A 26,129-nucleotide genomic window follows, 5' to 3' on the forward strand; every position below is an offset into this window, starting at 1 on the left:
ACTAAAAATACAACATGGTATATAAAGGAGAGATGAATGTGTGATTAAATAATTCAAAATAACAAATACGTATAAAGCAACTACTTTGTACCAGGCACTAGAGGAACAGCCAAGGCAGGATCCCTCTCCTCAGAGCTTTAGCTAGAGCAGGGGCTCTCAAAGCGGGCTCCGCTGGTGAGCATCGGCACCACCTGGGAACAGGTGAGAAATGCATTCTTGGGTCTCACCATGACCTACCAAATCAGAACCTCGGAGGGTGAGGCCCATCAGGGTTCAACAAGCCCTCCAGGTAATCCTGGTGTCTGTTCGAGTTCGGAAACCACTAGTCTAGAACACATACAATGCTGTAGGAATTGGAAAAGGGAAGATATCTCTTTGGGTCTAGGGATGATGAAAGCCCTGGAGGATTTGAATCCTGGCTCTGGCATAATTTCTGGGACCTTAAACAACCACTTTAACCTCTTTATGGCCTCTGTATTTTCAACTATAAAGTCATAATAAGCGGTGGGTGGTGCTGTGGTCTATGGTCTACCCTATTCTCTACCATGTAGAGGTACAGGAAGAGTACATAGAATAATGTGTAAATGTCACCAGGTCAGTGCTTGGGGCCTCATAAGTTTCCAATAAATGACCTCCAACACTAGTGTCATGGTACAAGGGAGCCATTCAGCAAATCAATGTTGACAAAATGAATAAAAGAAAAGAATGAACTAATGAACACATGATTGTTGGGGCCTGGTTTTGTCAAGCAAGAATGGGAACTGCATTCAATGGGCAAACGGGGAGATGTTCAAGATAGGACAAGGGCTCTGTGGATAAAGGAAAGTTTCCTGTGGCCAGGATTCTCACCTGGCCCTGGTTAGCTCGCTCACTACACACATGTGGGCAATACATTATTACTGAATCCTATGTAAAGAGCTCTGCCCAGTGCTCTGGGCAACACAGGTGGCACAGCTGCAAGGCTGCAGCAGAGCAGAGCAGAGCGGAGGTGAGAGTGGTGGCAGCACTGAGGACAGAGACTGAGACAACTGCAGGGGCAGAGAGGCCCAGAGGCAGAGACTGGCTTGCCGCATGCAGACTTGCTCTGAGTGGACAGGATTCTAGTGCTTGACCTGCCACCATGGAAATAAAGTTGGGTATAATCCTTTCACCCCAAGAACATTCTACTGTCATTTCTTTGGTCACATTGAATCCATAATGAACTTGTCTGGGGCTGAAACCCATCAGCAAGACAGGCTCTAAGACTGAGCAGTCAAACACATGGCAGATCTTGAGACTGGCATCTTCTGGCTCAGCCTCCAAAGCAAACCCAAGGAAAAACCTTCCTGCTCACAGTAGCTGGTGTGTTGGTCATGAACCTCGGTTCTGGAGTCAGGCTGTCTGGGGTCAAGTACTTACTCGCTGAGTGCTCTCAGTTGAGTCATGTAACTTCATCAAGCCTCAGTTTTCTCTTCTGAAAAATGGGTATAATAAGATTACCAACATCATAGAATTGTTGTAAGAATTGAACATAATAATGTGTGAAAAGCTGTGAGCTCGGTGCATTAAATATACCAAGTGATCTCTAAACCTTAGCTCTTTGTAACATGGCTGAGTGTTACTGTGACCTCTGCTTAGTTATGGCTGGCTGGGATTTTTCAAGCCAACCAGCATCTAGTGCGAGACCCAAATAACACAAAATCTGCTTCTTCATAACAGCATGAGTTGTGTTCAGGTGCTTCTCATGTATAGGTGCTATACACATGAAACCTGGGACACAGGTATCATTTTGCCCATTTTATAGATGAGGAAAGTGAAGTTTACTGACTCACAGAAATTACAGAACTACCAAGTGTGAAAGTTTAGTTTCAAATTTAGCCCTAATTCCAGATCCCATGGCACTGTTTCTACCACCATAAAATCCCCCCCAGACTTCCCCGAGTGGCTGCCTACAGACCTTCCCAAGTGGACTTCACCCAGCAGCAGTTGGCTCAGGGTCAGGCTCCTCCATGGTGTTGCTGGGTCACACAGTACATCAGAGGGGCTACAGCTCAGACTCTGGGTCTGGAAGGGGACGTCATAGGAGGGCCAGGGCCTGGGCCCTGCAGGAGATCAGGCTCTTGGCTTCTAAGGCTGCTCTCCCCTTGCTAATAATGATTAAGTGGGTATAGTGCACATTTGTGTGCCTGTGTATATCGGTCAAAGGGGAAAGGGTATTGGAGGGAAAGGGAGCAAAAACCCCTTCACAATCCAGAAATGGCTATCTAAGTCTAAACACAGCAAGAAACTGAATGCAACACAAAATTCGCATCAGCATTTAGAAAGCTTTTCTTCTTCTAAAAGAAACATTCTGGCCCCTGAAATAATGTGGCAAGATTAATCCTTTTTATCTCCTCCCAGGTCTATTTCTTTAAATGCCAAATTTTGGTCTTCTTTCTCTTCCTCCTGAATACCAGCTGTGACTCTGTTAATGGCCAAGGAGATCTGTAGACCCACAATGCCTCTTCCTGAGGATTCAAACTGTGTTATGAATAAATGGAGAGAAGTGTGGTTGGCCTCCTGTCTTCCCTTGAGAGCTTCTAACAAAGACTCCTGGAGTCCATTACCAACTTGGACTTCACCCTCTCACCCCTTTTGGTTCAATTGGTCCAATGAGCTGCCTGGATGCTCTCAAACAAAACAAATTGGACACAGCCTAGTTGAGATTCTGTATTTTTATAACAATTACTAATAATTCACTCTCCTTCAAATCTTATATTTACCTGCAATGGGCTGTTACCTTCAGCTGACCCCACCTGCCAAAAATATTACTGCATTTTCATCGTTATCATCTTTGTGTTCCGCAGTTGCCATGGTAGTAAAATTTACACTCAACAGCCTCACTGCCATTCTCAACTACAAATGGAATTAGTCTGTTCTCAGTTTGGTGCGGAAAAAAAAATGCATCTACTGTAAGCCAGGCCCTGTGCTATGCATACAGCCTGGGTGCTGAGATGAAAAAGAAAAGGATTTCTGTAAGATTTTGTTCCTCTACAAAAGAGACGTTTTGTTTTGTTCCTTAACAAAGAAGACATTTTGTTCCTCTTGTGACGAAATTGCTTTTTATTATGTTGTGGTATAATATGTATAACATAAAATTTACCATTTTAACAATTTCTATATACACAGTTCAGTAGCACTAAGTACATTCACAGTGTTGCACAACCATCACCACCATTCATTTCCAAAACTCTTTCATCACCCCAAACAGAAACTTTGTGCCCATTAAGCATTAACTCCCTATTCCCCATTCCCTCCAGCCCCTATAACCTCTAATCTATTTTTTGTCTGTATGAGTTTGCCTATTCTGGATATTTCATATAAGTAGAATCGTGTTTGGCTATTTTGCTTAACAATGTTTTCAAGGTTCATCCTCACTGCAGCCTGTAGCAGAACTGCATTCCTTTTTAAGGCTGAATAATTGTGTGGAGAGACCACATTTTGTTCATTCATTTATCTGTTGATGGACACTTTGTGTTGTTTCCACCTTTTGAGTATTGTGAATAATCCTGCGATGAATATTGGCATACATGTATCTGTTTGAATCACTGCTTCCAGTTCTTCTGTATATAAACTCAGGAGTGGAATTGCTGGATCACACAGTGATTCTATCTTTAACTTTTTAAGGAGTCGCCATACTGCTTTCCGCAGAGACTGTTCCATTTTACATTGCATTTTGCTTTCCCCACATCCTCATTAACACTTGTTATTTTCTGGATTTTTGGTTTTTGTTTTGTTGTTTTGAGTATAGGTATCATAGTAGACATGATGGTATTGTTTTTGTAAGAGCAAATTGGTGAGGTAAGAAATGACCTCGTCACCAGGGTGTCCCAGGTGCCTGTGGGGGCACCGAGTATAGCTTTGTTGAATGACTGAATGAACAAGTGGGCTCTCCTGTTTACAGAACTGTATTACTTCCTTGAACTTGATGTCCTGCACAGTTCTTCCCCAACTCACCTGTTGATAGGATTTGGAATTTGCACCAGAAAGTCCAGCTCCACCAAAGAGAGCCAGGCAGCAACAAGATCACAAGTATCTCAGGGTTTTAGTTCAGGGACCATCTGCACTGTCTCTCTGCATTTGTTTCCACTCTTAGGAACCAGTAAAATCCACTGCTTTAAAATCAGGGGAGCCCACTTGGTAGCACCTCAGAAATAAGAGACTATAAGCTATAGAGTATGGTGGTTAAGAAACAAAAGTTGTGGGTCAAACAGAGTGTCTGAATTACAGCTCTACTGTTTGACTTGTGTGTGATTGTGGACAAACTATTAGTCCCTTTGTGCCTCAATGTAGATCTCACCCTATTCTTGTAAGGATTAAATGAAGTAACAACAAGCTTTTGGTGAAGTGCCTGACACAAATGAGGTCTCAATGAACGTTAGCTCTTAATGTTACTCTGGTATCAGTGCACAGACTCACACTGACCCCCGCCTTTGGTGATCACCTCTAGTCCCTCAGACCACTGGAAAATCAGAAGGGGCTCTGGGGTGAGGACAGACTTCCAGGCTGACTGGAGGTGCTGAGAATACGCATCCAGAAGCACAGCTGGGATTTGAGACAAGAACTCCCATCTTGTTTCTTCTTTGCTTGGGCCACCAACCTCTCCAAGCTCATTTTGGCAAAGGGTTTGGGATGAGAGCTGGGCCATCACCACAGAGCTCTCCTGCAAAGACCCAGAGCCCAATCCCAAGAGGTCAGAAAGAACTTTGATTAAGGCCCACAGATGGGACTGGAGGTGGGTAGAGTTTCCATAGAGAAGACTGACTGACAAGCCAGAAATTCAGAATAAACAGCAGGGGCTGTGCCATGGGGACCGTGGGAAAGCACAGAAGGAATGAGCTATGAAGCTGGGCAGGGTGGTATTTCATGCTGGCAGCACCATAATTCTTATGTGCAAGGAAGGCAACAGCATTCAGCTTGGCCTGACAGGAAGCTTTATATTAGACTGGAGCATATTGAAAATATCAAAGTCCCATGGAATGAAAAACAGCTCGTGGGCCTAATACATCACCTATAACTTAAAAGTTTTATTGCATATGAAGACCCTCAAACCAAAAGCCAAGCCACTGGGGGTAAAAGAGGGAGTATTACATAGTAGGAACCCACAGATGTGTGAGGAGCCCTGTCTGTGCCTGGAAAAACAACAATGGATCCTATTTATTGAGCACTGTGCTAGGTGCTTTCCACACACTATCTGGCCAATATGGTACAGCAACACTGTGTGTTAGCCCCATTTTATAGAGGAAGAAACTGAGGTTCAGAGTTAGGAACAGGCAGAAGAAGGTCAGAGAAGGGAAATATTCTGTGATTTCTGTATCATAAATTAACTATGAAATTACTGCTCTTCAACTTTTTTTTTACTAACAAAAATGGCAATTTCATAGGGTCCAACACTTTATCAATATTATTTTGTACACAGTAAATTATATATAAATTATATCATACTTAAATATCCTATTTTACTTGATTATATAAGATAACTATACATTCTATAGTGTGAATAGGAGGCAGAAGGCTTAGAGGTTAAGAAACTGGATTATTGACTCAGCCTGCATGGGAAATTTAGCCCTGCCACTTACTAGCTTTGGGACACTGAGTAAATAATGTATCCTTTCAGTGTCTTTGTTCTTCCACTATAAAATGAGCTAATAATAGTACCAACCTCATAGGATTGTTGTAAAAATTAAGAAAACACAAGCACGTGCTAGAACAGTGCCTGGCGCGTGTTACTTATTAGCAGGCATTGTGCTGCTTTTGTTGGCTGATTCCTTGTAACAACTCTTGGCAATAGTCAAGGCTACCTTGATTTCACTGCGAGAAGCCGGAGACTCAGAGATTTGGCCAGGGTTATACCATCTAGCAAGGGTGCACAAACAACTCAAACTCAGGTCTGAGTCCCAAGCCCTGCTGTTCTTTCTAAGTTGCCAGCTTCTCCTGGTGGTCTCTCTGAGCTTAATTTGCCATTTGGTGAACGGAGTGGTCAGGCCAGCTGATTTTATGGTTCCTTCAGCATTCTTAGACAAGCGGGTGATAACATAGCAGCAGCATAAATAACAATCAGATGCTTTTGGTTCCACTGAAGCGGTATCTTTAGCCATGTGGCCAAAAGCAGTCTGTATTTAGGGTTCCAAATTTTTTTCCCTTTTCTGCTATTTCTTTCCAGAGTCCTCAGTACATTTCCTAATTAATCACTCCCACTTAATTTCCTAAAGCAATCACATCCTCCCCGCAGGCAAACAGCCTCATCTCAGGCAGAAGCACACACACCAGCTGGCCCCTCAGCTACGTGGGAGTGTGTGAGCAGCCCTTGGACGCAGACCAAAGAGTGGCACAGATGCAGGAAAAATGCAGCTTGGGAGCTACACTCAGAGGACACTCTCCTATACTGATGACATGTGGATTTCCTGGTGAGCAAAAGGACATTGAGATTTGCTTCTCCAAGGAAACCCTAAGATGCAGAAGAGCTGGCTGGAGCATCCCAGGATTCAAGGAGACTCTACCAGCAGCTAGTCTGTGATGCCAGGCAGGGCTATGCTGCAAGGTAGGAAGGCTCACATTCCTCTCCTAGTTACTCTGTTGCTTATTTGGTGCTGCTTATTTGTTACGTGGATTTGGACAAGAGCTTTCCTTCAGCTGAGCCTCAGTTTTTCCCATCTTTAAAGATGAGAACAGTAATATATGCAACATGATGTGGGTTTAAGAAAGGAGCCACAAGTACAATAGCCCTAGAAGGAGCCAGGCAGATGATATTAATGAGGAAAGTTGGGCTGAGCAAAGGGAAATAACATGATGCCAAATACATACCATCTCAGGGTTGGTGCAATAGGGAGTGGTGGGGCCTGAGGTAAAATGGAAACATGCTTCATCTAAAAGCCAGTCAATTACTGCCATGGAGCCAAGCTGACCCCTGTAGCTAAAATTTTCAACTTTTTTTAAGAAAGCTAGAACTAGGTTTTCATGTGAATTCACCCAATTTAAAGCATTGGCAAGAAATTGACATTATGAAAAGATTAGGTGAGCCAATATTACATGAGCCAAACACAACATATTTGGATGGCTGGATTTGGCCTGCTGGCCACAGGTTTGCAAACTCTGTCCATGTAAGTATCAACTGAGACAATGTAATGTATAAAGCACTTAGCCATGCACATAGCACATAGTAAGCACTCAAAAAATGGTAGCCGTAGTTATTACTATTACTATTAACTCTTCTATAACTCAGAACGCCCATCTGTAATAATGGATGTAAGGATTCCTGAAAGTTGTGTGGCTCATGAGCATCTGAAAAAATCTTGGAGGGCACTATAGCAATTAATCACTGCAACACAACATTTATGCTGCCTTATAAACTTAAGCATACTTCACTGAGATTAGGCTAGACCAGTGGTTCTCAACTGGATGTGATTTTGTCCCCCTGGGGACATTTGGCAATGTCTGGACTCATTTCCTGGTTGTCAGACTTGGGGCGGGGGTGCTACCAGAATCTAATGGGTAGAGGTACTGTTAAATATCTTAAAATGAACAGGAAGCCCCCAAAACAAGCAAAAAAATATCCAGCCTCAAATGTCAATTGTACTTAGGTAGAGAAAACTTGAACTAGATGGAAGTTTCCCCTTGCATCCTCTACCCAGAAAGGACTTTATAAAGGACAGAATTTCAGATGGGTTCCTACATGGTAAGATATGGGAGAGGCTGTTGGGTAGGAGGAGAAGGGAGCTTGCAAATGGGAGAACAAACGTCTGTAATGATCTTGTCTAAGAGGCTCAAGGCCCTGCTTTCACTCTGCTTCTTACAGAATTTTCTCATCAGTGTCTCAACAACTGTCACATCAATATATTCCTTAAAAAATTCTGTTGAAGCTGCACCATTGGAAAATGGGCTCTAGGGAATCTAAGGACTTGAGAGAACTGCTTGAGCCAAGGTCAGGTAACAAGTCGCAGAGCAGATCTGGGAGAGACTCCTTGTGGGTCCTGGTGCAGGGCCCTCAGGAAGACAGCACTCCATTTTGCCATTACCATGGTAGTTATAAATCAATTTCGTCTATCATTAAAGCAGTTATTCCTTAGAATACTTTCACAAAGCATTGTTGAACTTGCCCTAGTTACTCCATGGATATGAAAGTAATGACGTTTTTGTATATTCTATAATTCTGGCCATATTTATGATTGCCCTTCACCTCACTGGTATAAATGAGCAGGGTTGTATTGCCCTGTGATTGTGAGACATTGCTATGACTACTCCAAACAAAGCGAACTGTTATAGAAGCAAGGCAAGTGATTCTGGTCAGCCTTAAGCAAGGAAAGGAAAGGAGAGTGACTTTTGTCAATCTTTTCCATTATGCTGAATGTTTTGCATGACTTATCTCATTTAATCTTTTCTGCAATTTGGAGAATTTCTTTAGGTCAGTTTTCTCAAACACTGCTGTGCATAGAGTGACTTTTGTCAATCTTTTCCATTATGCTGAATGTTTTGCATAACTTATCTCATTTAATCTTTTCTGCAATTTGGAGAATTTCTTTAGGTCAGTTTTCTCAAACACTGCTGTGCACAGAGTGACTTTTGTCAATCTTTTCCATTATGCTGAATGTTTTGCATAACTTATCTCATTTAATCTTTTCTGCAATTTGGAGAATTTCTTTAGGTCAGTTTTCTCAAACACTGCTGCGCATAGAGTGACTTTTGTCAATCTTTTCCATTATGCTGAATGTTTTGCATAACTTATCTCATTTAATCTTTTCTGCAATTTGGAGAATTTCTTTAGGTCAGTTTTCTCAAACACTGCTGTGCATAGAGTGACTTTTGTCAATCTTTTCCATTATGCTGAATGTTTTGCATAACTTATCTCATTTAATCTTTTCTGCAATTTGGAGAATTTCTTTAGGTCAGTTTTCTCAAACACTGCTGTGCATAGAGTGACTTTTGTCAATCTTTTCCATTATGCTGAATGTTTTGCATAACTTATCTCATTTAATCTTTTCTGCAATTTGGAGAATTTCTTTAGGTCAGTTTTCTCAAACACTGCTGTGCATAGAGTGACTTTTGTCAATCTTTTCCATTATGCTGAATGTTTTGCATAACTTATCTCATTTAATCTTTTCTGCAATTTGGAGAATTTCTTTAGGTCAGTTTTCTCAAACACTGCTGCGCATAGAGTGACTTTTGTCACTTTTCCATTATGCTGAATGTTTTGCATAACTTATCTCATTTAATCTTTTCTGCAATTTGGAGAATTTCTTTAGGTCAGTTTTCTCAAACACTGCTGTGCATAGAGTGACTTTTGTCACTTTTCCATTATGCTGAATGTTTTGCATAACTTATCTCATTTAATCTTTTCTGCAATTTGGAGAATTTCTTTAGGTCAGTTTTCTCAAACACTGCTGCGCACAGAGTGACTTTTGTCAATCTTTTCCATTATGCTGAATGTTTTGCATAACTTATCTCATTTAATCTTTTCTGCAATTTGGAGAATTTCTTTAGGTCAGTTTTCTCAAACACTGCTGTGCACAGAGTGACTTTTGTCAATCTTTTCCATTATGCTGAATGTTTTGCATAACTTATCTCATTTAATCTTTTCTGCAATTTGGAGAATTTCTTTAGGTCAGTTTTCTCAAACACTGCTGCGCATAGAGTGACTTTTGTCAATCTTTTCCATTATGCTGAATGTTTTGCATAACTTATCTCATTTAATCTTTTCTGCAATTTGGAGAATTTCTTTAGGTCAGTTTTCTCAAACACTGCTGTGCATAGAGTGACTTTTGTCAATCTTTTCCATTATGCTGAATGTTTTGCATAACTTATCTCATTTATTCTTTTCTGCAATTTGGAGAATTTCTTTAGGTCAGTTTTCTCAAACACTGCTGCGCATAGAGTGACTTTTGTCAATCTTTTCCATTATGCTGAATGTTTTGCATAACTTATCTCATTTAATCTTTTCTGCAATTTGGAGAATTTCTTTAGGTCAGTTTTCTCAAACACTGCTGCGCACTGGAAATACCTGGGAGCTTTATAAAACCACAGTGTCCATGAAACACCCCAAAATCATTAAATCAGAATCTCTGGGGATGAGATACAGGCATTGGTAAATTTTTAAATCTCCCTAGGTGATTCCAATCTGTAGCCAAGTTGGAGAATCAGGGTTTCAGGATTCACTACCCTTATTTTACAATGATGCTGACATGCTAAGAGAAAAATTAACTTGCCTAAGGGCACCAGCTGGTGAATGGTAAAATTACAATTCAAACCTGGGTCTGCCTTTTTCCAAATGCCAGTCATCATCTTTCTCATTATGCCATTTTTTTCCCCAGAAGTTTGTCTGTGGCTTTCTCAGTTAGAGCTGTTTGATTGCAAGTTTATGAACTTTAGCAAAAGGGAATTCATTACAAGGCTATCAGGAACTTCCGGGTTTGGTGGGAATCTTAAGAAAAGGTCTGGGGAAATAGACAGGCATGTCTGGTCATTGCACATGTGCTTAGATGAAATGGCAAGCCATCATATCCAATTTCTTAGTCCCTCTGGACAAGATTCCAGCTCCAGGAAGGAAGTACCCAACTGGCCTGACATGGGTCATGAGTTCATCTCTTGACTAGGAGGGTGCAAGGTTCCTGATTACAAATCCACCCAACCAATCCCATGCATGCAGAAGATGATATTATGCTAGGAAGGGGGACTGAATCCTAGGCAGCCCAAACTCACCACATGTTCACCACAATAGAGGGGATGAAGGGACTTACAAAAGCAAGAAGATGTAAAACAGTCCCACAGGTACAGTATAATTCTCAAGCAGAACTCAGCAAAAACCCATGTAATCAAAATCAATGAAACAGTCATTCTGAAGAAATATGCCACCTGGGGAGGTGGCCATGAATGGCCTCAAAATCATCTGCAAAATATTGGGAGTTTGTGAGTTTTCTAAAGGACAAGGACAAAATATTTATCAAATTACCTAGACTCTTAAAAAAAAAAGCTAAGGTTGGAGCTTTTGGGAAATATTAGGGAAGCAAAGGAGGAATTCCTAGGCAATATTTCCTAACAAAATCTCAAGTCCCAGGAACTTCCTAGGAAAATTAAACCAGAAGTCTTACTTGGCATCATAGAAACAAGACTGGTAGAGTTTGCCAAATCTGAGCCAGGAAAACAATGTTTTTTAAAAAGGTAACAACAAAGACAGAAACAAGATAAGAGTCGTGTGTTGGCCTGTTGTTACACAACAGTAAGGGAGAGGACAGAGCCAAAGAGGACAGGAGACATCTGAGCAAAATAGTTAGAGCTTGGAAGAAGCCAGAGAGTGTTCTGGGGTCAAAAGCCAACAGGAGCAATTAAAACTCAATTGCAGGTGTGTTCAGTTGGAGTGCTGTCCCAAGCAGCTGGCCTGGGCCCGTAAGCTCCTTGCCAAAGGGCCATTTCTCAGTCCTGTGAGGGTGCCTTCCCAGATCTAGGCATCAGCAGACCCTAGCATGCAGGGACTTAGGAAATGAGGCTATTGTGAGTTATGAGCATTAAATAAATAATTGGTCTACACATAAATCCACGGATGAATCAATATACAAACAAAAGAGCAGCAATGTTGACTGTGGATACTCAGTTTTTACAGGTACTACGTATTAAGACCCTACTGTGTGTCAGGGACTGAGCTAGAAGCTTTACATGACATATTTCTGATCCTTACAATAACCCTAAGTGGTATATACTATTTTACCCATTTTACAGATGAGGATCCTAAGATTAAAAGAGATGAAAGGACTTATCTGTAGTCACACAACAATAAGCGATGGGATTTGAAACCAGATCTGTCAACTCAAGCATTTGTGTACTTGCTACAGTACCACCATGCCTCACAATGTGCATTAGCATCAGCTATGTGTTAGGCAGTTTACATATATTATCCCTAATTCTTACAACAATTCTTGAGATAGGTGATTCTGTCTCCCATTTTGGGGATAAGGAAACTGTGTCTAGAAAGACAAGCAAGCTGCCAAAGGGCACATTTTTTAATACAGACTCTTGAATCCCATTATCTTTGGCTTAAAAGCTCAGGGTCCATCCACTGAACCTGCCTATTCAGGTCAATTTGATTTTTTAAAATGTGTTAACTGAATCTTATCTTCACAAGCATTGTGCTAAGCTTCTGTAGGGAAATGCATACATAGCTACTGCCCTAAAGAAGCTTTTAATCTAGTTAAGAGATTAATTACACAGTATAGAAAAATAACAACAATAATTATATGGCTATAGAGGTTTTAAAATGTGGCTGCAAATTCTTTGGGACTTATTCCTTTGAGTATTGGTCCCCACCCTTGAATCTTAGCTAACTTGTGCTGTTTAGAGCAATAAAATACAACAGAAGGGACAGTATGTTGCTTCTAAGCCTAGGTAGTAAAAATAACTATGCAACTTCTGGGTCATTTACTGACACAACTGGAGCTCTGAGCCTCCATGAAAGATGTTAGACCACTCTAAGCCACTTGCTGCAAGCAGACACATAGAGAGGTCCAACTACACACAGAGAAGTCACATGCAGGGACTCTGGTCAACAGTCCCAGATGAGCCACACCTTCAAGTCAACCCATCTGGGTGCCAAACGTGTATGTGAACTGCCTGCAGATGATTCCAGCACCCAGCCATTCAGGTTTCCTCCAGTCATTCTCACCCTTCCCAAATGATGTCTCAGACAACACGGAGCAGAGACAAGCCATCCTTTCGAACCACATCTAAAGTTCTGACCCAAAGAGTCATGGAGCATAATAAAATGGGTGTTGTTTTTATATCACTAAGTTTTGGGGTGTTTTGTTAAGCAGCAATAGGTGATGAGAATGACTTTTTGAGTGGTTTTTTAATGCCAGGCACTGTTCTCTAAGCTTGACATGTATTACATCATTTGGTCCTCCCAGCAACCCAATGAAGCTGGTCATTGTTAAAGGACATGCCCACGATTACTTAGCTAGCAATGGCATTCCAGTCCAGCTCACACTAACTCCAGCTTCCATACTCTGCAGTGTTCTGCTACAGAGGAAGGGAAACTGTATCTGTAGACAAAGCCTATAAAGCCCAAAGCCAATCAATTTTAAGAAACACCGACTGCTATTTTTCAAACTAAACATCTTTTTCTTTCTTAATTTCAAAAGGCTTACTGTGGAGCTGAGCTAATTATTTGAGCCTTAATCAAGGACAAGCCACTCCCTGAAGCAGCTGTCCTGGCCTCTCTATTGCCTCTAGAAAGTCCCTTGGGTTGGCTGGATGTTGGCTCAGGTCTAAACCCCAAATCCCAGCCCCCAGAAGTGAAGATGCATAGGGCTGAAAGGATCCTTGGAGATCATCCAGTCTACTCCCTTCATTACCTTTCAAGACAAGGAAACTGAGGCCCAAGAGATCAAGTGACTTGTCTAAGGTCACACAGTGTGTTGGAGGTACAGCCAGGTCCTCAAATTCCCAGGCAAGCATTCTTTCCACTACACCATGCTTCAGTTACTAAAAATTCCCCAGAGCCACCTCCCTCAGCTCTTCTCTTGACAAAGCTGCTTCCCCCACACACAACTACACACAGTCACATTTGGCAAGAGGTGCTATTAGCCCCGCTCTGCTTGTGAAATGCTATTTTGCAATAGGGCCCCTTTGTTCGTTAGCAACACAGACAAAGAAACTGTAGTGCAGCCTTCTCGGGAGATGTTTCTTGTTTTAAAGATGGTAAGAGAGCTTCCACAATGAATATGGCTTGAATCAGCATGCAGCTCCAGTCAGAAATAAGCCAGAGGAAATTTAGGTCTTCGTAAAATTTCTAGAATATACAAGGAGGGCACATGGCACAAGGATGCTTATGGAAAACGTTTCAGAACGTATTACAATGTATGCCTAAACAGAGTAAACAGAGCAGGTTGGTTACCATCTTGTAGTATGAAGTAATTAGAAGTGGGGCACACTGGGATCATTACAAACTCCAGTGAAGCAACTGGCCTTCCCATGTTGGATTCCTGCTGCCATTCTGGTTCCCAGTGTTCCTTTCCTTGCAGTTTTCCCATCTGAGACCTTCCCTTTCTAGTCCCTAAACAAGCTACGTTGGTGCCTAGGATCCTCGGGTTATGATCTGCAATCCCAAGTCACACATCATGTGTCTCTTCCCTCTGGCTCCACATTATTCCTTATTTTTTGGTACTTGATTTGGTTCCTCTTCTGTCTCCCTAGCTTTTCAGATTACCAGAGGCTTCCTACAATTCTGAGAGATCTTTATTGAGGGCCAAATACTGTGAAAGAGACTGAAATGAAAACAGGGCAAACTTCTCAGGAGGGCAGCTCACACTGCAAAGCTAAGGTCCCTCCTATCAGTGCTCTAAGACATTTATGTGTCCAGGTGGGTTGAGAGAAGCAAGGAGGGGGTGGACCAGATGATCTCCAGAGATGTCTCAGAAGCCTGAGAATCTCTTGGCAACAGAAGGACATGAGAGGGGGAGGGCCAGAACCAAGATCCATGGCAGAAATTCAGGACTTGTAAGCTGGCAGCAGATAGAAAGAAAAGTGCCAAGTTCTAGTAGGAAGAGACGTAGTATGCATGTTTCTTTGGGCTATTGCAAGCCATGAGTCTTCCATTCCAAAGGCCCAGGTGAATGCTACCTGACAACCACCCTCCTATACACACAGACATCACTGGTCTCCAGGCACAAAGGGAAGAGCTCCAAATAGAAACTGGGCCAAATGACAGCTCTCAGACCTTCCCCTCCAAGCTGAGTCTTCCCCATAGTGGAGCCCACTCATAGGCAAACTTGTACGAAGAGCAAAGTCAGTCCAAAACTCCCTTCCTCTTTTTCCCTGGGAAAATTCCCACCTACTTAGTAAACCTGAGAGAGAATAAGGGAATTAACACCATGGGGAAACAATGTCCAGCGGTCTAGTTACAGCTGGAACCACCCAGAAGTGGAAGCTTGCCTCCCAAAGAAGGCCCTGTATCTCTTCATGGTCGCAAATGCTGCTGCACTGTGTGTCAGTGTTTATGAAATGCTTCTCAAATAAGGTCAGTGTTCTACAGAGTCAGGACTAATAAAATGCAGAACTTGCGCTGTTTGCCAGCTAGTTGCGGAGGCATACTTCAGTGCCTTCTCAGACACAACTGTTCTCAGATAATATTTTCCCCATGGGTTTTTTAAAAATTCCACTTGTACTTTTTCTTTATGATGTGTGAGTTATTCTACATATTTGTACCTCTGAAAGGGCAAGTGGGGCTTGCTTTCATCAGTGGTTCCTGACAGCTTGGAGTTACATCCTCATTGTCCTGGCGTTTGCCCGGACATCCCGTAAGTCTCCTCTCCTAACCTAGCATGGTGGCCTTTGCCTTGTCAACCATTTGGTGGGAAAGGACAGGCTGGACTCTTCTCTGTATTATTTTGAGCTCTTCTAGTTAAAAGGACACTTCACTTGCTTTATTCACTGTTGTTCCTGGCACAGAGTAGGCACTCAGTAAATAGTGCTTTTAAACAATTCCATCCTTCATGGAGCCCCTTACTTGGTTCTATTTTCTTGGAAACTGCCACTTATTTATTAATTACTTAGTTAGGTAAAAAGCCCTCTAAACTCCACCTGGTTGGGTTGTTGACTTGGCTGGTATGACACTGTATTTGGATTTTATAAAAAACATATCTTAATAAGTGGAAAGGAAACCCCTAGGAAGAAGAGGTTGAAGACACAGATGACTACGGGTGAGGTTTTTGACCTCACCTGTAAATGCAAGATTCTAAGTTGAACTCTGATCATCTTTCAGATACAGGATTTAGTGGTTAAACCAGATATTGTGGGTAGACTCATTAAGGTATTTGCATAGCACTAAATTTAGGAGGCATCTGCAGACATCTGATCCCATTTAAACCTTGCATCAGTCCCGTGAGAGAAGTGCTATTCCCACCACTCTAACGGTTACAGATGAGACACTTGAGACTCAGAAGGATATTCCTCCAAGATCCCAACAGTTAAAAGAAATATTTGATACCAGGATTCTGCCTAGGTCTTTTTACTTATTTAAGGTCACATCAAATTGTACTCCCTATTGATTTCCTATTAGTATCACTTAGAAACCCCATGTATAAAACACTTCTCTACCTACACTTTAGAGCTGGGAAGAGATGGGAAAGAGAAAAAGGAATGCCTGCAAATTCCTAGAGAATCCATAAACTTCTGCAACATATTTCTGAGCAGGACAGTTCTCCAATGAAATCATCATTGCTGAGCTTCTCAATCACAGAACAATCTGCTCTCCTCTCTGCTGGGGTTGTAGGGAGCTCAGGAGCATGCTATAAGTAATTCATCCTTCACAGAGTCCAGCCCTGGTGCCTCCTTACACACCATCCTGGACATCATAAAAAGTTTAATTTGGCATAAAGATGAAGTATGAGGTTGTTTCCAGGACACAGCCACAAGTTGGGAGTCTACAGTCTCCACTGAAGGTCCAGGCCACAAAGATACTCCTGAAATACAATTTCAGAACCTGAGGCCTAGATGCTCAAAGTCAAATTCAGTACTGAGGCTATGGAGAACAACACAGAGGGCAAGAAGCCAAGCTGGCAGGGTCAAGACTGGGGCAAGGAGCAGATCAGCCTCAAGGAGAGATGCACAGGCTGCACAAGCCCATAGTTAAGCCCACAGATTAGAAGATGACCGTGGACTTCATACCCTGCAGACCAGCATGAGACAGGGCATACACTAATCTGGAGGGCAGGGGAGCAAGAGGTGGGTAAGCCAGGGAGAAGACAGGCTAAGGCAGCCAAAAACCTCAAGAGGGAATCAAGATGGTGGTTAATGTGCTAGCAGACTTCCAGAATTCAAGGTGCAGAATGAATCCGGGGTCAAGACCGCAGGCTGGCGCTTAGGACAAGCGCAGAGGAGCCCGAGCCCACACAGCAGTGATAATGCCTTGAAAAGCTATGTCACATTTTCAGCCAGGATGCATTTTATACACATCCTGTTCCAGCAGGATCTGACCTCAGGGTGGGGGAGCCCAGAGAGCATGGCTGAGAGAAGGCAAGCGGCCCACCTCCCTGGAAAAGGAGACAGTCCCTGCCAAAATTTAAGCAGATACTTGTGGGGAAAACATTGGCCAAAAAGGCTTACCAGAACCATTCTTACAGGGTATCCCCTCAAATGCAAAATAAAGATAATAATTATCCACATTACTATGGTGTTATTTTTCCTAAGACTTGACCTGCTGAATTCTGTACAAATACCTCTGTTAGATAAAACTTCCTGAAGTGTAGCTCCTGTCATTTTAAATTGGGCTCAGACTCTCTTGGGTTCCACGTAACCATGAACTTCTGAATTTATGTACCAAATTCCCATTACTATCTGTGAGAATGCTGTTCACCCTTCAAGCTCCAATCTGAATGCCACCTACATCCCCACAGCAGACATGATGGCTCTTTGGCCAGGTGTCCAGAACGCGGCATTGGTGTTCCTCTCAGGACACTTTACACCAAACAGGTGTGCGCTGGCTCAACTGGGACTTGTTCGTTTTTTCCCCTTCTGGTTGTTGAGAAATGGGTTTGGAAGACAGGGAAGGGGGCGGACTTAAAAAAGATTTTGGGAGGAATGACATGACGAGTGACTGGAGCACAGACCTGAGCCCAGCCTGCCTGGATTTACCATAACCCTGCTGCTCTTACCCAGGGGAGGCACCTCGCCTCTCTGACTTAGTTACCCCATCTGAAAATGAAGACAGTGTGAGTTCCTGCTTTGCGTGATTGTTTGATTGAGTGAGTCCATGCGTGTACAGTGGGAGAGCTGTGCTGGCACGAGGAGAGGCTTGGGCGGTGGCATCTGTTGTGGTGGTGGTGACTGTTGTCATTATTACTGTTACTTACAGAGATTTTGGGAGAGCCTGTGGGCCTCAGTCCTCCAGGCTGCATCCCCCATCACATTCATTCCTAGCACTAGTCAAGCAAATATGCCCTGTGCCAATGGGCACCTGAGATGTTATAAAAAACCACTCCTAGAAAGTGAGGTTTCTCAGCTGAACTCTGCTGCTGACTGAAGGGCCCAATTTCTCAGGCTAAAATATATTACAGGAGAGAATCTCACACACACACACACACACACACCCCACTCCCATCCCATGCCAGTGGGGCCTCTGGCACCAGCCAAACAGGACAAAGATGAAGCTAAAGTCATGATGGAAAGTGCTATGAGAAACCAAGAGTTGAGAGAAAATTCACAAGTGCTGAATTAAAAGGAATTCAACATTAATAGGAAAGCACATGCAGCTGGAATGTAGACAAGAGGACCCCTTTCACCCCTGAAAATCTATTATTTTTCTCAATCAGGCTTTCTCTTGAGTATGCTTGGAAGGAAGATGACAATCAGTAAAAAGTATGAGAATAATGACAGTAATATTTCTATTGGATGCATCATGATCCCCTCAGAATATGAGTCAATTCAGTACTTACAGCATCCTATGAAAGGGGTAATTTTTTATTATTCCCGTTTTACAAATGAGAAGGTCACCTAGCTAGTAAGAGGTGAAACCAAGATAGGAACCCTGTCTCGTTCTGATGTCCACACCTGTACACACAAAGACCGTGTGTACGTTTCCTACCTCCCTGTCCACTCAGTACTGAGGCCTTCTAATCACACGCTCTTGACCAGTGTTTCCCAGGGAAAGGCTGTACCAGTACGGTGCTGGGAACAGAACTGGAAGTCCTCAGAGAGTGGGGAGGACAGTGCAGCCTTTGGCAGGCCAGGGACAACAGTAGTTACAAAATACAATCCAGGTCTTCAGAACAGAGAGGCGGAGGCTGCCTATTACCAGCTCTTCCCACCTGGGCAAGGCTCATTTATATTTAAGGCTGGAGAATGATGCATAATGGCAAGCCTAGAAAGCTTAACACTGCGCACCAGAGCAGGGCACTCTCTGCATATAACCTACCCAGAATCAGTGGTAGTCCAGAAAAACTCTCTGGAAAAGCTTCCATGCCTTGTTTTTTATTTGTTTGTTTGTTTGTTTCTTTCTTTCTTTTCAGCAATTCTAAAAAGGGTTAAGACCACCTTACATAATGCGGGTGGAGTATGCTAGTAAATACAGCTGTTTCAAGTAAAAGCAGTAATGGAGGCAGACACGGGAAGTCAGTAAAAGGAGGTATTTAAGGAAAGACAGGAGGAATGAGCATTGAGAAAAAATGTCAGGGCCAAAAATTCTCCATGAAAATCCAACCCCCAAAACAAATAAATACAATGCATTCCTTATTTAAATATACCACAAAGCACCACACCCATGGAAAAGATATAAACCACTTCAACCATAATCCCCTTTTTATGGAACAGAGGCCAACCTGGGCTTAGCTGAAAGGCAGAGGGAAGGGACCAGGCATAAGGGTGTTGGGCACAGCTTACATACAGGTGAGGAACTTGCCCTGAAAGGGCACATTTAGAGTGGGCATCTCACCTTCCCTCCGGGTGGGGCCTGAGATGAAGAAATGGAAATAACAGCTATGGTCACTATCACTAATAGTCTGTGGAGGCCTGTGTGCCAGATACTGTGGTCAACACTTCCTGTATATTATTTCATTTATTCCTCCCCAAGAGAATGTTTACTAGGCATACTTTACAAATAAGGAATACTAGCTGGAGAAGCAATACACTGGGCACTGTGCTGAGCGTGTACACGGACTGCCTCAGGCCATGTTCAAAATGAGGCCAGTGCAATTATCCCGGTACTACAGGTGTAGGAAGATGGTGAAAAGGCATTAAATACACTGCAGCCCAGAAGAATGGAGCAACTCACCTACGGTGTAACAGCAAAGACATAACAGCTAGAATTCCAACCGGAGCGGTCTGTTTCTAGAGCCCCTGTCTGAACCACTGGGCACAGGGCTCTGAAAGCTTGCCACAGCCCACTTAGTCAGCACAGAAGACCCCATGGCTCTGAGATCCACATTCTCACTTTCCAGGGGAGAAAGAACTCAGTGCCAATGAACAGAACTGGAGAGAAACAAAATACAAAATCAAAATGGCAAAAATGCAGAAGTAACATAAGACCCCAGTGATTGGCAAAAGCAAAACTTAATAATGATCCTACAACACACCAATTAATGTAAGAAAAGCAGCAATCAAAATCCACAGAAAGCTCAGGATGATGCTGATAAATTCCCAATTAGAAAGTCCTATGGTTTAAGTGTTTAGGATTTCTAGCTCTTTTCATGGCATGTGCACAGTAGGAGTTTTTCTGGTTGCTAGGCTAAGCAATGCCTAGCAACCAGACTCCAGAGTGGATCACTCATTTGGAGTCCTTGGCAACTCTAGTAAGGCCATAATTTTAGTTTATAAAAGCCAAATGTTAGAAACCCTTAATAAATCATGTTATAGGTTACTAGTAAGTTGCCCTTAGCCATACATTAAAAATGCAAAACTATAATTGCCCATCTTTCACTTCTAAGAACTAAAGAAAGATTTGCATTTTTGAGACTCATCATTCATTTAGCCAGCATGTACTGGAGAAGAGGACCATACATGGAAAACTATTAAAACTACACTAGAATTCTACTTTCAAAAAAAGAAAAAAAATGAGGTCCAGAGAGGTAAAATCATCTGTTCAGAGTTGCACAACACACTGGACGCAAGTAGGTTCAGCTGCTCATGACCAGCCCAATAGACTCGCCAGGACAGCACTGTGCTTCCCTGAAATGTCGCACTGCCACGACTGTCTCAGAGAGGCCCCGTGATTCGCCGGCTTGACCCCAGTCCTTTGAGCTGGCCCTGGGGGTTGGGAGTACCAGGATGTAGAGCTTGGCTGTTGAGCATCTTGGAAAGTCTCCCACTTGACCTCAGGACCTCTGTGGTCAAGTGAGGGAAAGCCTATGACACGGTGTCGGTTTTTATTGGACCCAACCACCAGCGAAGCCTGCCGTCATCTGGAGTGATGGAGAAAATTAAGTTACCACATTCTCACGTTTCAGCCATTCACTCATTTTCCTTCACAAACAGGAAATGTTTATTTAAATACAGCAGTCTCCAGCTTGTTCTGGAGCCAAGTGAAAAACCAAAGATGTCCACTCTTGCCCCACTCCCCTGTTCAGGCCATCACCTCGCCGCGGGTGAGAAGTGGGCCTCTGTCTGCCTTTAGGCAGGATGGGGAGGAGGGGCCCCACATGAGCGTTCACTTCCATCCATATCCTCTTTTTCCAGGCTGAGATTGTGGTTGGAGAAGAATTACATCTGTGGGCTCCTTTTGTACTCAGAAGGGTAAATGCAACATCTGTTTACTCTGCACTCCATGGTAAATGTTTTGTTTCAGGCACCACCATTCACTTCCTCGCCTCTTGTCCTCTGTCTTTGCTGTGTGGATAACACATTACACTGAATTCTCTTCTGCCTTCAGTTAGCTTTTTGTGGGTGCCACCTCCTCACTGAGGGAAAAAAATTGTCAGTTTATAAATGACAGTTTCTCCTTCTGTGTTATGTGCTGATATTATGGAAAAGAAGCTGAAACACAGACCCCCTAACTCTGATACCAGCTTAATTATGAACAACTGAATAAGTCCCATTTCAGACCTGAAGCAAAGGCCAAACGGTGACATTAGTTGCACACAGGTTTTCCTCAATGGCGTACCACAAGCTGACAATGCCTCAGAAATCAAAAACATTCAAAGAACCAACTATAACCACACATGCACACACCCCTGCAGAAAAGCCTCTTTGGCAGATAAAGTAACAGGAATGAGAAGGTAGCAAAAGCTTCATCTTTGTTATAAAACACAACATAAACATTTGAGATCAGAAAAACTGGATTTCAGGAAGATTCTGAGCATGTGACAGCATTACTGACAAAACTTCTACCTCATGAAAAAATGACCCTTGGCGGGTAAGATTCCTCAAGGGAGGAACAACCTAAGACAGGCACAGTTGCAGGGGGGCCATCAGATGAGAAATTGGGGATCAACAGTGGTGAGGCTTAGAACCTCCCCCCACCCCTGTTTTGAGAGAAATCTTCTGCATCCGGGGATGTTTTAATGCCTTTGTCTAGCTTGGATTAACACATAGTCTACAGGCACACACCTGATCAACTACATTTGCTCTCTTACAACACTAAACTATGTTTTCTACCTTTATCTTGCATCTACCTACCACTTCAGCATTTTATTAAAAATAAAAATTCTAATAATAATAAAGGGAGAAATGTGGGATCCACATATAAATCAAGTATAAAAATAAAACAGATATTCATATTTGACCTGATTGTTTATAGTTCATAATGTGTGATCAAAACCGGAAGTTTCTGTGATGAAAGCCCTTGTACTGTTCACTATGTAAGAACTTATTCACTATGTATGAATTTGTTCTCCATGTAAGAACTTGTTCGTTATGCTTCAGAAGATTGGAGACTGATGAGAATTAGGCTTGGGGTGGATTAATGATTGTGCATTGAGCATTGACTCCCCTATACAGAATTTTATTGTTGTTAACAACCATTTGATCAATAAATATGAGAGATGCCCTCTCAAAAAAAAAGAAGAAAAAAAAATGAGTCTTGGGAAGTTTAGAAGGCTCACTAAAGGAAGTTTCCTTCTTCCACCCTTTGCTTATATTCTTTCAGTTGAATTGATGGTTTTCTTCAGTATATGTAATGATTTTATATACAGTTACTGGAATGGAGTAGAGGCTCAAATAATGTTTGTTGCATGAATGAAGGGAAAAATAAACGAGAAATTCCTCCTTAAAGAAACTCTTAGCATAGCTTAGAAATGTCAACTATTCCCCCAAGAATGTGCAAAATTGATGTTACATCTGAGTCAACTGAGAGAGGGTGAATTGGTGGGCTGCTCCTAGCTTTCACAGTAATCCTGACCCAGTGTGCTTCCAAAGCCTGTCCCCTTCTCCCAGGAAGGAAGGAGACGAGAATGAGGAACCAGGCTTGGCAGCCACACCACCCCCATACACTCTAGCCCAAGAGGCATAAGTGACCAGAACCAGGGCAGACGAATCACAGATATTTCAAAGCACTTCCTCCTGCACCAATGCCTGCCAGTGACCATGACTATAAGGGGCTCATTGGAATGCCCAGGAGTCCAGTCTCCACCTAGTTTCTTTAGCTGGAGAGCACATGGGCGGCCCTGAGCTGCCTCCTGGGGGAGGTGGTTGGATGGCACACTGGCATCAATGCTGTGCCTGCAGCTTTTGAACACTTGCTATCTGCCAGGAGAAGAGGCACCCACTCTCTTTGGTTTCCCAAACATGCAATATGATTTTGAGATGGGGGAGAAGTAGTCTCAAGGCTCCAAATAGGAGAACTAATGTCCAAGTGAGCTGAATGTTTGCAGGGCATACCAGGAGGAGCAGAACAGCAGCCTCTTCTAAGACACAAGTCCAGCCAGAACCCTCCCAGGACCATCTATTTATAGATCTTGGCCCAGACTAACCCTTGTTCCATGGGATGTACAGTCGAATGTAGGGGGTATGGACTTGCCAGCCAGACATGCTAAATTCAAACACTCAACTAGCTACATAACCTTGAACAAATGACAGAATGGTTTAACTGTAAAGCAGAATAATAATCATTACCTGTGTAACTAATACCATTGTAGTGATTCATAAGATAATACACGCAAACAATGGAGGCACAGAGAGCACTCATTAAGCCATAGCTATCGTTATTATTTCACTAACTGATGTGATTGGCCCTGGTATGAGAAGGGAGAGGAATATAGTTTACAAGGTATATGTACCCCAAATACCACTAAAACAAGTTTTTCAGTATAATATCTGAATTAAGTTGTGGAAACCTGGATTACAGACCCTTTGTTGCCATCAATTTGCTGTATGACCTTGGGCAAGTCATTTCACATTTCTCAGCCTTGTTTTCTACATGCATTAGTGAAGATTCATCTCTAAACCTCTAAAACTGCATGGTTCAACCACACAAAATAATTAGTGCATTTGAAAAAAAAAAAGTTCTCAGCTAAAGGAAAGCTCCAAGAAGAAAGAAGGCAGTTGTACTGAGTCTCCGCCCAGGGACACATAAAGAGTAAGCAGAAGAGAAGTGGGTGACAGGAGGTGATTAACAGGAATAACACACTCTAGGACAATTCATCCTAGTCTCATACCACTCTCTTGGTGCCTAAGGTCACGAAGGCAGAATGGAAGACCCACACACCTACTCCGAAGACATGTGGGGATGGGGACAGAGGGAGAGCAAGACACGGAGAAGTCTCTCACTAGAGCAAACCCTCACCCACTTCTGGGCTGTGTTCCCAGGAGTGTTCCAACCCCCCTCCACCATCTCTCCCCTCCTTCTTCACTCCCCAACTGTGGGCTGAGAAGAGCCCACCCCGGATTCCAAGTTTTGAATTTGGTTCGAGGATCAAAATGATAAATGTTTCCAAAACGTTGACATATGAAAAGTAAATATTTGGTTGCACAATTGGGGTTAAAACGAGGGTCAATCTACCCCACTCTCCAAGCATCTCTCCTCTTGCTGCCAAGCCCAGAATCCGAGGCTGAGTGCGGTTTGTAAGATTACAGCGCTTGGTCGCATTTAAAGGGCTGTCAGCATTTCCATTCTCAGGCCCGTTTGGAGAGGCAGTTATAACCGAGCCATTAAAAATTCACCCGGGCTGCAACTTGGCATCTCCGAGGCTGCGCTCCAGGCAGGGCGGGTTTTGCAAGCATCCACTCTGAATTCATTCTGTTCCTCAGAAGTTGGACCTTCACACACACTCTCAACTTTCCTCGCAAGGGCAGCCAGGGATCCGCTGGCCCATTCTGATCTCCAGGCTGGCCAGATTCTCAGACTTTCTCTCAAGTTTCCGTGCCCTAATGCCCCATCACCCTTCAGCATCCTCCTTTGCCCCCTCTTTAAGGAGCTTGGACCCCTTATCCTCGCCCTAAGACCTCTCTGGCTGCAGTGTTCTCTCCTTCCCTCGCCTCCTCCTAGCGTTGTGCTTGGAAGCTGTCAGCGGGCCCTGCATCTTGGGCCCTCCCTCCTCCCCCCGGAGAGACACTGCTGTTTGCTGTAACAGGGGGCTTGGGGACCTCTCTCCCCAAACCAGCCCAAAGCCACAGACCCCAACTCAGAGAGTGAAGATCCTATCCAGGAGAGGCGAGAGCAGAGACTACATCCAGCGTAGCATGGGGAAAGCAAGGATCTAGCGCCTGGGGGCCCTTCTGCGGGACCCAGGTGGGTGGCCCGGGTGGGGCGCGGGTACTCACAGGCGCTCGGCGTTGCGGGGAATGCCCCGGGGAACCACCCGGAGGCCCAGCCCGTGGCAGTCCACGCTGGCGGCGGAGCAGGTACACTTGGTGGGGCAGGCGGCGGCTGGGGGCCCGCTCAAGGCGCTCGCCAGCGCCAAGGCCAGCGCCAGGCGGGCGCGCACGGAGGCGCCGACCCCTGTCCGCCCGGGGGCCATGGTCCTGAGAAGGCTGCCTCGGCGGGACAAGGCGCCTGGAGCCCTCGGAGGCGCGCCGAGAGCTCTGGCGGCCTGGGGAGCGGGCGGCGGAGTTCGCGCGGAGGAGGAGCGAGCTCTGCGTTCAGGCGCACAGGGTGCGGGCGGAGCGGGGCGCGCCGGGCGTCGGCGGCAGCAGCAGCTCCATCGGCGGGGCCGACGTTGCCCCGCTACGCATCGCTCGGAGTGCCCAGGTGCCGAGCGCCTCCTGGTCCCGCTGGCCCGCGGCCCGGGGCGCGGCCTGGCTCGGGGGACCTGGGGCGAGCGCAATGGGGCGCAGCGCCGGGGCAGGTCTGGCTTGGGGCTGGGCTCGGGAGCGCGGCGAAGGCGGCCGGGGCACGGGGCGGCTGGACGAGCTAGCCTGGCTGGCTCTCTCCATTCACTGAGCTGAGCAGACACCGGAGACGCGGGGCCCACCCCTCCTGCCACCCCCCCCAAAAAAACCGCCAGCTCCGCCTCCCATTGGCTGCGCCGCGCGTCATTTCCACTAAGTTGGGAACTTTGCTGGAACAACCAAGAGCCGGGAGGGAAGAGGCTGCAGAGGGTGGAGAGGGAAGGAACGCGAGAAGGAAAGGGGCTTGGTCGGCAGGGCCCCAGAATTGAGAGTCACTCACTGTTAGGAGCCAAGCACTTTTCTGTATTCTGGCACCGAGCCAGACACTCTGTTCATAGTCTTCCCATCTGTCCCAAAACTGTCCTGCAAGGGAGTGT

The 26,129-nt window shown here is 44.2% G+C and overlaps 1 protein-coding gene across 2 annotated transcripts in view; it reads right to left on the reverse strand.

The window, feature by feature from the left end:
• SLIT3 (slit guidance ligand 3) overlaps positions 1 to 25,815 on the reverse strand; it is a 596,734-nt gene extending 570,919 nt beyond the window's left edge. The window contains exon 1 of one of the 2 annotated variants that reach the window (XM_036995101.2): positions 25,186 to 25,815. In XM_036995101.2, the coding sequence (XP_036850996.2) occupies positions 25,186 to 25,382 (197 nt within the window). In that variant the 5' untranslated portion in view covers positions 25,383 to 25,815. The remainder of the gene's footprint in view (positions 1 to 25,185) is intronic. The other variant, XM_036995102.2, reaches the window with a different exon arrangement.
• Between the last annotated feature and the right edge of the window lie 314 nt (positions 25,816 to 26,129).

Source organism: Manis javanica, chromosome 1, assembly GCF_040802235.1.
Source record: "Manis javanica isolate MJ-LG chromosome 1, MJ_LKY, whole genome shotgun sequence".
Taxonomy (NCBI): Eukaryota; Metazoa; Chordata; class Mammalia; order Pholidota; family Manidae; genus Manis; species Manis javanica.